The sequence below is a fragment of the Pseudophryne corroboree genome, chromosome 2 (genome assembly GCF_028390025.1).
Source record: "Pseudophryne corroboree isolate aPseCor3 chromosome 2, aPseCor3.hap2, whole genome shotgun sequence".
NCBI classification, from domain to species: domain Eukaryota; kingdom Metazoa; phylum Chordata; class Amphibia; order Anura; family Myobatrachidae; genus Pseudophryne; species Pseudophryne corroboree.
Genome location: NC_086445.1, coordinates 184,593,463 through 184,609,340, shown reverse-complemented (window position 1 = coordinate 184,609,340; position 15,878 = coordinate 184,593,463). Strand labels below are relative to the sequence as shown.

Here is a 15,878-nt window from a genome sequence, read left to right as displayed (position 1 = left end):
GTAATGCCGAGACCCCTCGGGCAGCCGCCCAAGAAGAGCCCACCTTCCTTGTGGAATGGGCTTTTACTGATTTTGGAGGCGGCAAGCCAGCCGCAGAATGAGCCTGCTGAATCGTGTTACAGATCCAGCGAGCAATAGTTTACTTTGAATCAGGAGCACCCAGCTTGTTGGATGCATACAGGATAAACAGCGAGTCAGGTTTCCTGACTCCAGCCGTCCTGGCTACATAAATCTTCAAAGCCCTGACTACATCTAGTAACTTGGAATCCTCCAAGTCACGAGTAGCCGCAGGCACCACAATAGGTTGGTTCAAATGAAAAGATGACACCACCTTTGGCAGAAATTGCGGACGAGTCCGTAATTCTGCCCTGTCCATATGGAAAACCAGATAGGGGCTTTTACATGACAAAGCCGCTAATTCTGACACACGCCTAGCCGAAGCGAAGGCCAATAGCATGACCACTTTCCACGTGAGATATTTTAACTCCACAGTCTTAAGCGGCTCAAACCAGTGAGATTTCAGGAAACTCAACACCACGTTAAGATCCCAAGGTGCCACAAAAAAGGGGGGCTGAATATGCAGCACTCCCTTTACAAACGTCTGAACTTCAGGTAGAGAAGCTAGTTTTTTTTATGAAAGAAAATGGATAGGGCCGAAATCTGGACCTTAATGGACCCCAATTCTAGGCCCAAAGTCACTCCCGACTGTAGGAAGTGAAGGAAACGGCCCAGCTGGAATTCCTCTGTAGAGGCATTCCTGGCCTCACACCCAGCAACATATTTTCGCCGTATACGGTTCTAATGTTTAGCCGTCACGTCCTTCCTAGCCCTTATCAGCGTAGGAATAACCTCATCCGGAATCCCTCTTTTCTACTAGGATCCGGCATCCAACCGCCACGCCGTCAAACGCAGCTGCGGTAAGTCTTGGAACATACAAGGTCCCTGCTGCAACAGATCCTGCCCTAGGGGCAGAGGCCATGTGTCCTCTGTGAGCATTTCTTGCAGCTCTGGATACCAAGTCCTTCTTGGCCAATCCGGAACAATGAGTATTGTTCTCACTCCTCTTTTCCTTATGATTCCCAGCACCTTGGGTAAGAGAGGAAGAGGAGGAAACACATAAACCGACTGGAACATCCACGGTGTCACCAGTGCGTCTACAGCTATCGCCTGAGAGTCTCTTGACCTGGTGCAATACCTCTGTAGCTTTTTGTTGAGGCGGGATGCCATCATGTCCACCTGTGGCAGTTCCCACCGACCTACAATCTGCGCGAAGACTTCTTGATGAAGTCCCCACTCTCCCGGGTGGAGGTCGTGCCTGCTGAGGAAGTCTGCTTCCCAGTTGTCCACTCCCGGAATGAACACTGCTGACAGTGCGCTTACGTGATTCTCCACCCAGCGAAGAATTCTGGTGGCTTCCGCCATCGCCACCCTGCTCCTTGTGCCGCCTTGGTGGTTTACATGAGCCACTGCGGTGATATTCTCTGACTGAATCAGAACCGGTTGGTCGCGAAGCAGGGTCTCCGCTTGACTTAGGGCGTTGTATATGGCCCTTAGTTCCAGGATATTGATGTGAAGGCAAGTCTCCTGCCTTGACCACAGCCCTTGGAAATTTCTTCCCTGTGTGACTGCCCCCCACCCTCGGAAGGCTTGCATCCGTGGTCACCAGGACCCAGTCCTGAATGCCGAATCTGCGACCTTCGAGAAGGTGAGCACTCTGCAGCCACCACAGGAGAGACACCCTGGCTCTGGGGGATAGGGTGATTAACCGATGCATCTGAAGATGTGATCCGGACCACTTGTCCAGTAAGTCCCATTGGAAGGTCCTCGTATGGAACCTGCCGAAGAGAATGGCCTCGTATGATGCCACCCTCCTTCCCAGGACTCGAGTGCAGTGATGCACTGACACCTGTTTTGGTTTTAATAGATTCCTGACCAGTGTCACGAGCTCCTGAGCTCTCTCTATCGGGAGATAAACCCTTTTCTGGTCTGTGTCTAGGATCATGCCTAGGAGAGGCAGATGAGCTGTAAGAACCAACTGCGACTTTGGAATATATAGAATCCAGCCGTGTTGCCGTTACACTTCCAGAGAAAGTGATACGCTGTTCAGCAACTGCTCTCTTGATCTCGCTTTTATGAGGAGATCGTCCAAGTACGTGATAATAGTGACACCTTGCTTCCGCAGGAGCACCATCATTTCCGCGATTACCTTAGTGAATATTCTCAAGGCCGTGGAGAGACCAAACGGCAACGTCTGAAATTGGTAATGACAATCCCGTACCGCAATTCTGAGGTACGCCTGATGAGGTGGATAAATGGGGACATGAAGGTATGCATCCTTTATGTCCCGAGTCACCATAAAATCTCCCCCTTTCAGGCTTGCAATGACCGCTCTTAGCGATTCCATCTTGAACCTTTTCAGGTATATGTTCAGGGATTTTAAATTCAATATGGGTCCGACCGAACAGTCTGGTTTCGGGACTACAACATGGTCGAATAATAACCCCCTCCTTGTTGAAGGAGGGGAACCTTGACCACCACCTGTTGAAGATACAATTTGTGAATTGCAGTTAACACTGTTTCCCTCTCGTGGGGGGAAGCCGGCAGGGCCGTCGGTGAGGGAGCATCTTCTCAAAGTCCAGCTTGTATCCCTGAGACACTATCTATTGCCCAGGGATCTAACAGGGAGTGAACCCACTTGTGGCTGAACTTACGAAGGCGTGCCCCCACCGGGCCTAGGTCCGCCTGTGGAGCCCCAGCGACATGCGGTGGATTTTTGTAGAGGCCGGGGAGGACTTCTGTTCCTGGGAACTAGCTGTGTTGTGCAGCTTCTTTCCTCTGCCCCCGCCTCTGGCAAGAAAGGACGCACCTCGGACTTTCTTGTTTCTTTATTCGAAAGGCTGCATTTGATAATGTCGTGCTTTCCGAGGCTGTGCAGGAATATAAGGCAAAATATCAGAATTACCAGCTATAGCTGTGGAGACCAGGTCCGAGAACCCTTCTCCACACAATCCTCAGCCTTCCATATGCCTCTTAAGTCGGCATCATCTGTCCATTGCATATTCTACAGGACACGTCAAGCAGAAATCGACATAGCTTTGACTCTAGGACCCAGTATACTCATGTCTCTTTGGGCATGTTTTATATATACATATCTCTTAAGACAGCATCTATATATCTATATCTATATATATATATATATATATCTATATCTCTATATATATATATATATACTAGGTTCTCAATCTCTGCTGATAAGGTACCTGTCCACGCTGTGCTATAAACCCATGCCGACACAATCGCCGGTCTGAGTAGTGTACCAGAATGTGCACACTATCTGCAGGATCCCTGAGAATAGCTAGTGCTACCTTCTGGGCAAACGTGACACCCTAGGGGAAGATTCCCATCACATCCTGGCCCTAGTGGGGAAAGGATACTGCCTGAGAATTTTTTGTGGGAAGCTGCAGTCTCTTGTCTGGAGATTCCCGCTCTTTTTCCTCATGAGACGAGGGAAATTTACCTCATCTTTCTATCCCTTAACATGTGTACCCTTGTGTCAGGGACAAATGAGTCATCAGTGATATGCAAATCATCTTTTATTGCAATAATCATATATTGAATACCTTTCTGCCATTTTGGCTGTAACTTTGCATTATCGTAGTCGACACTGGAGTCAAACTCCGTGTCGATATCAGTGTTTATTATTTTGGATAGTGAGCATTGTGAGACTCTGAAGGTCTCTGTGACATAGGGACAGACATGGGTAGATTTCCTGTCTGTTCTCTAATTTTTTGTGCAATAAATTCACCTTAGCACTTACACATATCCAAACAGGTGTCGGCGTTATCGACGGAGACACCCTCTCACACACACATTTGCTCTATCTCCTCCTTAGGGGAGCCTTTTACCTCAGACATGTCGACACACACGTACCAACACACCACACACACAGGGGATGCTCTATTTGAAGACCGTTCCCCCACAAGGCCCTTTGGAGAGACAGAGAGAGAGTATGCCAGCACACACCCCAGCGCTATATGACCCAGGAATCACACAGTAACTTAGTGTTAACCCAGTAGCTGCTGTATATATTGTTTTTACGCCAAATTTATATGCCCCCCTTCTCTTTTTCACCCTCTCTATCGTGCTTCTGCAGGGGAAAGCCTGGGGAGCTTCCTCTCAGCGGAGCTGTGGAGAGAAAATGGTGCTGGTGAGTGCTGAGGAAGAAGGCCCCGCCCCCTCAGCGGCAGGCTTCTGTCCCGCGATTTTGTGTAAAATTAATGGCGGGGGCTCATGCATATAACAGTGTCCAACTGTATATATGCTGCTTTTGCCAGGAGGTACTTAATTGCTGCCCAGGGCGCCCCCCCTGCACCCTACAGTGACCGGAGTGTGTGGGTAAGTGTGGGTGCAATGGCGCACAGCTGCAGTGCTGTGCGCTACCTCATATGGAGAGAGGAGTCTTCTGCCGCCGATTTTGACATCTTCTTGATTCAACCCGCCGGCTTCTGTCTTCTGGCTCTGCGAGGGGGACGGCGGCACGGCTCCGGGAACGGACGACCAAGGTTAGGTTCCTGTGTTCGATCCCTCTGGAGCTAATGGTGTCCAGTAGCCTAAGAAGCGCAACCTAGCCGCAGTTAGTAGGTTTGCTTCTCTCCCCTCAGTCCCACGTAGCAGAGAGTCTGTTGCCAGCAGAAGCTCTCTGAAAATAAAAAAACCTAACTAAAATACTTTCTTAATAGCAAGCTCAGGAGAGCTCACTAAAATGCACCCAGCTCGGTCCGGGCACAGATTCTAACTGAGGTCTGGAGGAGGGGCATAGAGGGAGGAGCCAGTGCACACCAGTAGTACTAAATCTTTCTTAGAGTGCCCAGTCTCCTGCGGAGCCCGTCTATTCCCCATGGTCCTTACGGAGTCCCCAGCATCCACTAGGACGTTAGAGAAAATACATTTACCCCAACGTTTCTTGGATACAAAGTCTTCCCACAATAAAATAAATAAAAAGGTAAGATTTGTAAGGGTACGCCCTGGTAGAATGACTGCCAAAAGTTGGAACTTGGCAAGCCCAAAAAAGTGGCAAAATAGGCTTAGCAGTAAAGGGGTTAAGGCTAATTTGCAGAAGTTACATTATTCCAGGTAAGTTCTCATAACAGTTACTGGTTGTTAATTGGCTCTATCCAATTAGTGTTTGGTACAAACCATAATAGCACAGTGTGCACCTCCCTTGGACTTACTTTACTACCCCTTTTACACCGCCATAAAAACCCTTGTTCAGTGACCCGGGAATCCGAGAAGTACCTGGTTACAGGGTTGTGTGAACAGGTAACTCGGGTCCCAATCACAGCCTAGGGAGAGCTGCATTCCTGTCGCTTGGAGCCGATGTCCTCTCCAAGCGCTGGCAGAGGTAAGCCCCGGCAATATCCTGGGTCTAGCCACTGGTGTGAACTGGTTTCAAGCCCGTGTTCAGTGACCTGGGAGTTTGGAGGATTAGGTGTGCCAGTGGGGGTGAGCTTGCCCAAATGTCAAGCTCCCCCACAGCTGGAAATGTCAACTTTAACTAAAAATGTAAACTTTGTGTAAAGTGGAAATGACCATGATATAATTCCCAGTCATCCTATTGCGTCAAACCAAATTGCGTTAGGATAATTCTTCACTATATTCAAAGATTCACTACTTGGGTTAAAAGGGATGAGCAATTTGTTTGGTCACCCGCCTAGAACCATGTGATGACTGTTTGGTACCTAAAGCACATGTGCACGAATACAGCACTCTGGAACAGACCAATTTTTTTTTTTTTTTTCCAATTATCTAATAATTATTTAAAGGAAATCATTGTTATTTTACATAGAGACTTGTGCACTCTGTATGGCTTAAAAAGTAAAAGGTGTAGATTTTTCAAATTGTGGAGAAAGAAAGTACCAACCAATCAGCTATCACCTGTTATTTTTCAAACACATGTCCTTATTTATCAACGAATGATAAATTTCACTGTGAGTGATAAATTGCACCAGCTAATCCGCGACTTGCCTCACTGCCTAATGAGTTCGGAGGAGCTGTACAAGGCACTATGCAAATATACTGTATAACCAAAATATTTTTTTATTGTGCCCAATTATAATAAATAGATTACATTGCATTACTTACCGGTTCTGAAAAGTGTTGGGACCTGTGGGGACACACTGTACCCTCCACTTTGCGCTCTGGTCTGGGTAGATCACATACTTAATTTGTGTCTCCAGACTTCGTTCTTTCTCAACCTGAAAGAGATGCTCCTTCCAAGGACATCCACCCTGGGCCAGGACAACCACTTCTCCACTGTTTGACACCTGTAACAGACATATGAACTATCAGTGGACTCATTATTACTGGCCCCAGTACTTGGAAAATAGGATTTTGGTACTTACCAGATAAATCCTTTTCTTCGAATCCACAGGGGGCACTGGAGTACTCTTGGGATAAGGACAGGGTGTTAGCAAGGATAGGCAAATTTAAATAATTAAATTAGTAACCCTCCACCCCCTCCATACTCCCAAGATGCCTCAGTGTTTTTTACTGAGCCGAACAGGAGCGAAATGGAGAATTACATATAACAGTTATAAGATAACAAACAACTAGATAGTTGACACAACAATAATAGGATTTTAATACCGGTAAATTATTTTCTCATAGTCCATAAGGGATATTGGGGGAATCTAGTACGATGGGGTATAGACGGGGTCCAAAGGAGCCGGTGCACTTTAAATTTCTTCACTATGTGTGCTGGCTCCTCCCCTCTATGCCCCCTACCACAGGCAGTTATAGGTAAAACAGTGCCCGAAGGAGAAAGGACATATATGAGAAAAGGAACATGAAAACTTAAGAACCCCATACACTACTTCGACATGTCCAAAATGTCCAAAGCAGCCTCCCGGGGGGAGCAGGATCACCCAAAACACATAATATGCTGTCCTTTTGCATACAATGTATCTTGGGTGATCCCAGCCATGCCTGCGGGGGTCGGACCAAATTGAATGTGCAGCACATTCAATCTGGAGGATCCGATGCTCACAGGAACGCGCATCTGATCAGAAACGCCTCCAAAATGCCCGATTTCATCCCCTAGTGTATGGGGCCCTAAAGAGTGGTGAGATTTATCTACCAGCACACCACTAACATAACCAGCAACGGCTGGTAACAGCAGCAACAGCTGAACAAGGAACACAAAAAAGAACCTGCAGAAAAGTCAACGCACAGTATCCCTTATGGACTACGAGAAAAGGATTTACCGGTAGGTATTAAAATCCTATTTTCTCTAGCATCCATAAGGGATATTGGGGGAATCTAGTACGATGGGGACGTCCCAAAGCTTCCAGAACGGGCAGGAATGTGCAGAGACTGCTGCAGCACTGCCTGCCCAAACTGGGTATCCTCTTTAGCCAGGGTATCAAACATGTTGAACTTCACAAAGGTGGTCTTCCCCCGACCAGGTAGCAGCTCGGCATAGTTGCAAGGCCGAGACTCCTCGGGCAGCCGCCCAGGAAGAGCCCACAGATCTTGTAGAGTGGGCTTTCAGAGACTTAGGAACAAGTAAGGCTGCCAACACAAAGGCCTGTTGGATAGTAAGCCTAAACCAACGAGCAATGTACTGCTTCGAAGCAGTACAACCTTTTTTCTGCACATCATAGAGCACAAACAAGGAATCCGTCTTTCTAATCCGAGCCGTTCGCTTGACATAGATCTTCAAGTCTCGCACACTATCCAATGCCTCCGGAGGAGCAGAAGTGTCAGAACTGGACGGAATCACAATAGGTTGATTCAGGTGAAATGCGGAGACAACCTTCGGCAGGAACTGCTGCCTAGTCCTGAGCTCCGCTCTGTCCTCGTAAAAGACCAAGAACGGACTTTTACACGATAAGGACCCCAATTCTGAGACACGTCAAGCAGAAGCCAGGGCTAGTAACATCACCGTCTTCCACCGTCATCAGAGGTTCAAACCAGGAGGACTGTAGAAATTCCAATACCACATTCACATCCCAGGACGCCGTAGGTGGCACAAAAGGTGGTTGTATGTGGAGTACCAGTTGCAAGAAACTCTGAACTTCTGGCAACACTGCCAGTTTCTTATGGAAGAAAACGGAGAGGGCTGAAATCTGGACCTTAATAGAACCCAGACGTAAGCCCTTATCTACACCAGCCTGCAGTAAACTTAAGAAACGTCCCAAGTGAAACTCTGTAGGTGGATACGTGCGTTCCTCGCACCAAGAGACATATGTCCTCCAGATAGGATGATAGTGTTTTGGCGTCACAGGTTTCCTGGCCTGAACCATGGAAGTATTTGTCCAGAAGGGCAAACCGCACGTACGCCTGATGAGGCGGCCAAATCGGAATATGGAGGTAGGCGTCCTTGATGTCCAAGGAGACCATAAATTCCTGTTCTTCCAGGCCCGCAATCACTGCTCGCAGGGATTCCATCTTAAATACCTTCAAATAAGGATTCAAGGATTTTAGATTTAAAATAGGTCTGACCGAACCATCCGGTTTCGGCACCACAAATAGGTTTGAGTAAAACCCCATGCCACGTTGCGATATTGGTACTGGAACAATAACGTGGGACTGGACCAACTTTCGGATGGCCTGTTGCAACGTAACTTGCATATCCTCCAAAGCTGGTAAGCAGATTTGAAAAATCGTTGGTGAGGAGTACTGTCGAACTCCAGCTCGTAGCCCTGAGAAACGAGATCTCTGACCCAGGTATCCAGGCAGGAAGTCTCCCAGACGTGGCTGAAGTGACGCAGTCGAGCTGCCAACTTGGGCACCATCATGCTGAGGCCTTAGTGGACGCTGAACCGGTGGACTGTTCCTGAGAGCTGGTGCTGGCAGGTTTTCTGGACTTACCTCTGGTGCCTCTAATCGCACTGGAGGCACCTATGGCCTTAGATCGAAATCTGCGAGACAGAAAGGACTGGACAGACGGTCCCGAATAGGAGCGTCTCGCCGGCGGTGCCAGAGGGGGATTTCCCAGCTGTAACTTTGGAAATCCAGGTATCCAATTCAACCTCAAAGAGACATTCCCCCAAAAAGGGGAGGGATTCCATACTACGTTTGGATTCCGCGTCCGCTATCCTCTGAAACAACCACAAGGCCCTGCGTGCAGACACTGCCATGGCAGAAGTCCGAGCATTAATGTTCCCCATCTCCTTTAGAGAATCAGAGGACCCGTGTAGTGTCCTGAATGTGTTTTAGGAGGGTTACTATAGTAACTAAAGGCCCCCAAGAGGCCCCCCTGAATTTGAGTGGCCCAGGAATGAATGGCATGGGTCATCCAGCAACCAGCTATGACCGGCCTTTGTGATATACCAGCTGCCGTGTATGTAGACTTTAGGGTAGTCTCTTATCTTCCTATCCCCAGGATCCTTCATGATAAAGGAGCCCGGGGCAGGCAGCACCGCCTTTTTAGACAGGTGAGAGACAGAGACATCCACCCCAGGGGGTTCCTCCCAAAATTTTCTACCTTCAGGAGCAAATGGGAAAGTGCACAAAAACTTTTTCCACACTTTTGTCTGGACTTTTCCAGGCCCGTTTGAATAGGTCATCTAACTCTGTAGAGTCAGGAAAAGTGACATTAGGTTTGTTTTGTACAAAGAAAAAAAAAGAAGAAAAAAAAGACTGCTGTGACGCAGCGTCCACTAGAGGGAGCTTTAACACGTCCCTTATAGCCAAAATTAGGGGTTCAATACCCTAAGCAGAATCAGGATCCCCACTAACGGGATCCAGGTCATCCCCATCCTCCTGTAAATAATCTATATCAGAGAGTAGAGCAGGTAAACCACGCTTCTGTGGACCTGCATGAGAGAGGGGGGGGGCTGTGCATCTGCTCTAGCAGCAAAATCTGCAACAGCTCGTTGTAGTAGCTGAGTCTTCTGCACATTAGCAGTGAGCTAAAATGACATATCTGACATCATAGTCTTAAGAGACCCTAACCAGTGGGGCTCTGGACCCTCTTCCCCCAGCCCCTTCATTGATTTGTGAAGATTGACTGCATTGTTCACATGAAACAGAATCAGTAGATAATGGAGAGAATCTAGTGTGACATACTGCACAGCTTTTGTTTACCCAGGTTTCACAGTAAGCACACAACATACACACAGTCATATTGCAAGCCTGCCCTACACAGTGAGAGAGAGAAGAGAAAAGGACACCAGCACACCGTGAGCTGCACAGCCCCAGTGAGGCTGTCCGCTCCTTATATGACAGTAAACACTAACAATTCCTGTCCTAAATAGAATCCAGATAATGTACACAAGAGGCTCTCCCCCTTTGCTACAGCCTGTACCAGATATCCAGCGTGGCTGAGGAGTCAGGAAGCGCTGTGTGTGCTGTATATGGCTGCAGTAAGCAGAGGAAGGAGCCAAAACGCTTCAGGTCCCACTCTCGTGTAGCTCCGACCCCTCCTATGGCGCCGGAGTTACACCAATATATTATACTGGCAAAGTCTCCTTTTAAGCTCAAAACATCACAAACACCACCGATGTCACCTTCAGGCAGCGCTAGGGATGTGCAGCGTGCTGCGGCTGTGACAGCCAAGGAGCAGTGGCCCGCTGAACAACCCCTCAGGACGGTGGTCCTGCAGCGGGAAAACGGCTCTGCACCTTGCAAGGCCGGTGACTCCCCCCCCCTTCCCCCACAGAGGGGAGGAGCCAGCACACCCAGTTGCAGAAAGTTAAAGTGCACTGGCTCCTTTGGACCCTGTCTGTACCCCATCATATTAGATCCCCAATATCCCTTATGGATGCTAGAGAAATTGAAGACTGCAAAAACTCAAACTAGATTCAAATCCCATGGAGCTGTAGGTGGTATAAACGGAGGTTGAACTTTAAGGACACTTTGCAGGAACGTATGCACAGTTGGAAAAAGGGCCAAACGGTGCTAAAAGAAAATTGACAAATCAGAAACCTGCACCTTTAGGGGTATATGCAATTGCGGTCGAATTCCCGAAATTGTCGAATTTCGGGTCATTTTCGCCAAAAAAAAAAAATTTCGTCAATGCAATTCAGTGCTTTCCGTCAAAAAAAACGGACTTTCAAAATTCGACTTTTTGAAATTCGACTTTTTGCAAATTCGACTTTTCTGCAATGATACAAGTGCTGCAATTCGACAAAAGCATATTCAATTCAAGTTTGGAAATTCGACAGCAGTGCTTTTAGACAGTAAATTCGTCATTTTCAATCCGCCACACTTTGGAGGGTGAAAACAATAAAAAAAAATTTAAACATGTTTTTTTTTGTGTTTTTTTTTTGGGAATAGCATATCTATTTATATTAGAAGGGATTAGGTACTTTTTTTTTTTTTTTTTTTTGGAGGCACAAGCATTATTTATATATTTTTAAAAATATTTTTTTTTATTGCTGGAACGGTAAAATAAAAATAAAAAATGGCGTGGGGTCCCCCCTCCAAAGCATAACCAGCCTCTGGCTCTTCGAGCTGGTCCTGGTTCTAAAAATGCGGGGAAAAATTGGGCATGGATCCCCCGTATTTTTAAAACCAGCACCGGGCTCTGCGCCTGGTGCTGGTGCAAAAAATACGGGGGACAAAACGAGCAGGGGTCCCCCGTATTTTTCACACCAGCATCGGGCTCCACTAGCTGGACAGATAATGCCACAGCCAGGGGTCACTTTTATACAGTGCCCTGCGGCCGTGGCATTAAATATCCAACTAGTCACCCCTGGCCGGGGTACCCTGGGGGAGTGGGGACCCCTTCAATCAAGGGGTCCCCCCCCCAGCCACCCAAGGGCCAGGGGTAAAGCCAGAGGCTGTCCCCCCCATCCAAAGGCTGCGGATGGGAGGCTGATAGCCTTGAGTAAAATGAAAAGAATATTGTTTTTTCCAGCAGTACTACAAGTCCCAGCAAGCCTCCCCCGCAAGCTGGTACTTGGAGAACCACAAGTACCAGCATGCGGGAGAAAAACGGGCCCGCTGGTACCTGTAGTACTACTGAAAAAAAAATACCCAAATAAAAACAGTACACAGACACCGTGACAAGTAAAACTTTATTATCACTGCCGACACACACATACTTACCTACTCTAGCTCAGACAGCGCCAAGCCAATCAGGTGAGCGCCACGGAAGTAGCGCTTCCTGATTGGCTGAAGGGACTTCAGTGACAGGAGTCACGTGGTGTCCCGGCATTCGGGGGAAAGGGGTCTCATGTGAAAGTATGGGACCCCTTTCAGTCCGGCATGGAACGGGTGTTCGGTTTGTTTTTTTAACAAGTACGAGGATTATCTCTGGACGTGGATGTACCTCTGGACGCTGGAAGGGGAGTATAATTTTTTTCACAGGTACCCCGGATCGTCGGAGACCGTGGCAGTCGGCGTGTCAACATAGGTAAGTATGTGTGTGTCGGCAGTGTGTAATAAAGTTTTACTTGTCACGGTGTCTGTGTACTGTTTTTATTTGGGTATTTTTTTTCAGTAGTACTACAGGTACCAGCGGGCCCGTTTCCCCCCCGCATGCTGGTACTTGTGGTTCTCCAAGTACCAGCTTGCGGGGGAGGCTTGCTGGGACTTGTAGTACTGCTGGGAAAAACAATATTCTTTTCATTTTACTCAAGGCTATCAGCCTCCCATCCGCAGCCTTTGGATGGGGGGGACAGCCTCGGGCTTCACCCCTGGCCCTTGGGTGGCTGGGGGGGGGGGGGACCCCTTGATTGAAGGGGTCCCCACTCCCCCAGGGTACCCCGGCCAGGGGTGACTAGTTGGATATTTAATGCCACGGCCGCAGGGCACTGTATAAAAGTGACCCCCGGCTGTGGCATTATCTGTCCAGCTAGTGGAGCCCGATGCTGGTGTGAAAAATACGGGGGACCCCTGCTCGTTTTGTCCCCGGTATTTTTTGCACCAGCACCAGGCGCAGAGCCCGGTGCTGGTTTTAAAAATACGGGGGATCCATGCCCAATTTTTCCCCGCATTTTTAGAACCAGGACAAGCTCGAAGAGCCAGAGGCTGGTTATGCTTTGGAGGGGGGACCCCACGCCATTTTTTTTTCCGGGTTTTTCCCGTTTTTTTAAATCGCGGCAAAATCCGGCAAATCGGCCGATTTTCGCCCGCGGGACTGTCGAATCCATTTTTCATTGAATATGGTGAATTCCGGCAGCCACCTGCCGGAATTCACCTGTCGAATTGTGTCGAATTTAAAAATGGCGATAATTTGCCGCGATTCGCCGTGAATTGCATATACCCCTTAGTGTAGCTAGACGTTGTCATTCCTCTAACCCCGCCTGTAAAAACAGCAAAAGACGGGATAACTTGAAAGAAGATGTCGGAAACGTCAGAGCTTCACACCAACCTATATAAGCTCGCCAAATCCTGTGATGAGCTGCTGTAACTGGCTTCCTAGCACGTAACATGGTTGGTATAACAGACTCTGGAATGTCTTGAAAGCGGTTTCAACAGGCACCCTGTCAAACGCAGCCGCGCTAAATCGGGGTAAAGGAACAGACCCTGTTGTAAAAGGTCTGGACGAGGCAGAAGCGTCCACGAATCGTCTGCGAGTAGACCATGGAGACCCGAGAACCACGCTCTCAGAGGCCAATGAGGCGCCACTAATATGACGGTCGTGGATTCTCTTTTGATCAGCTTTAGCAACCAAGGAAGCAGCGGAAATGGTGGAAATAGATACACGAAACTGTACAGCCACGCTATTGTGAGAGTGTCTAGCTGGAAAAGCCGCGAGTGAAATTTTCTGGTCTGGAGTGCTTTGAAAGACGCCACCATCTTTCCTAACAGTCGAACACACAAGTGCAACAAGACTGTCCGTGGTTTGAGCACTGACTGTACCAGATGACGAATACTTTCTGTTCTGGCAGGTAAATTAGTTGATCCACCATATCCAGAATCATTCCTAGAAATGTAATTGTTTGAGACAGAACCAGGCTTGATTTTTTTGAAGTTGATAATCTAAACGTGCTGAACTAGTACATTGTACATCAGTGAGGCATTCTGAAGGAGTATTTGTTGAAACGAAGCCTTGATGAGAAGGTCGTCTAAGTATGGAACTATTATCACTCCCATGGATCTGAGATGAGCTATCATCACAGACATCACCTTTGTGAATACCCGAGGTGCTGATGAGAGGCCAAATGGTAGTACCTGAAATTGATAATGGTTTTGTTGTACTGCAAACCTTAAGAACGCCTGATGCGGTGGCCAAATTGGAATATGTAAGTACGCATCCTTCAGATTCAGCGAAATCATGAATTCCTGTGGTTCTAAACCTGCAGTCACTGACCACAGGGATTCCATCTTGATTCTGTAGTAAATGACGTACTGATTGAGTCCCTTCAGGTTCAATATCGGTCTGAACGAGCTGTCCGGCTTTGGTACTACAAAAAGATTGGAATAATAACCTTGACCCTGTTGGTGAACTGGAACCTGAATCAAAACTGCAGAATCTACGAAGGACTATATCGCAGTCTACAGAACCGCCTTTCTGTCTGACACAGGCAGGCCTGTATTGAAAAACCGCATTGGTGGTAGACAATCGAGCTTTATTTTGTAACCTTTGAACACTAAATTGCGGATCCACCCATCTGTGGACATCTGAAAACACGCCAAGTGAAATGTTTGAAAGCGTGCTCCCACGACTGCAAATCTGAGATGGGCTGGAAGCCCGTCATGCCACTGGTTTTGTCAGCTGACTGTGTGTCTTGATGACGGGTTGTGGTTTGCTGAAAACCACGTCTACTTTGTACGGTTGTTTCGCGAGCACGGCCTCGAAAGGACTCAGGTCTAAAAGATTTGAACGCTGGTCCAGCGTATTTCCTTTTAGGAACTGGTGCGGGCAAAGGTAGGAAAACAGACTTTCCCCCAGTAGCCTGAGAAATCCATTTGTCCAGTTCAGGACCAAATAACATATCGCTAGTATAAGGCAACGCTTCTATTCCTCGTTTTGACTCCGCCTCGGCCTACCAAGAATGCAGCCAAAGCGCCCATCGGGCCACAATTAGTGAAGCTAAAAGCCGAGAACTAAACTGGCCGACGTCCATAGAAGCCGTAGCTAAATACTCAGCCGACTCACAAATGTGATCAGCAAGAAATATAAGCTGGTCTTTGGAAAGATCCTGCTGTAGGCCTAACCTGAGCTGTTTTGCCCATGCAACTACAGCCTGATTAACCCAAACTCCAACTAAAGCAGGTCTAAGTAACACTCCTACTGCTGCATACATTGTAAATGTCGGTTTACGTACAGGACTAAAAGCAACACTTTAAAAAGACATTTCATACACTTTAAATGGAGCCACTGCGGCTGCTATACTTAATCCTCAACCTACGTACTTATTACACCATTAGCGTACAGAGCCCCGTACCGTGTACGTACTTTGCGTACAAACGCCACGCTGGCTGTACAAAGTACACTCAGTGCGTACACACCCAAAGATACTCTGTGAGCCCTTAACAGCTACACATGTGATAGTAATACACTTATAACCTTAGCAGGGAAAGGAAAACACGACACCAGTTTGTATTTAAAATGCCGGGTTCCGACACCACAGCATATTATTACTGAAAGGGGGTTACAATAACAAAGCAATACAATAGAATAATGGCTACAGTCAATGGTACATACGTGTTTGGTTTTGTCGCCTGCGCTTCCCAGTCTGGTCCTCAGTCATCTGGGTAGATAACCTTTAGAGTCTGTGTGTGACCAGGCATGCAGCTGGCTCTTTTATACAATCTTCAAAAACTTAACACAATGGATACTGTAATCTCTTTGTCCATTGGACACAGGGATGGTCATTTACAGTACAGGATAGGTCATAGGTTGGTTTGAATAGGTGGGCGATGTCTGTTCCAGATGCACTTGTGGGTGGTCTCCTCTGGGTTCCCGCCGCATACCAAATGTA

At 47.7% G+C, this 15,878-nt stretch overlaps 1 protein-coding gene across 1 annotated transcript in view; it reads right to left on the bottom strand.

The window, feature by feature from the left end:
• MYG1 (MYG1 exonuclease) overlaps positions 1-15,878 on the bottom strand; it is a 56,961-nt gene that overhangs the window by 1,939 nt on the left and 39,144 nt on the right. Inside the window, exon 6 of the mRNA XM_063952115.1 lies at positions 6,142-6,323. Coding sequence (XP_063808185.1) covers positions 6,142-6,323 — 182 coding nt within the window. The remainder of the gene's footprint in view (positions 1-6,141; positions 6,324-15,878) is intronic.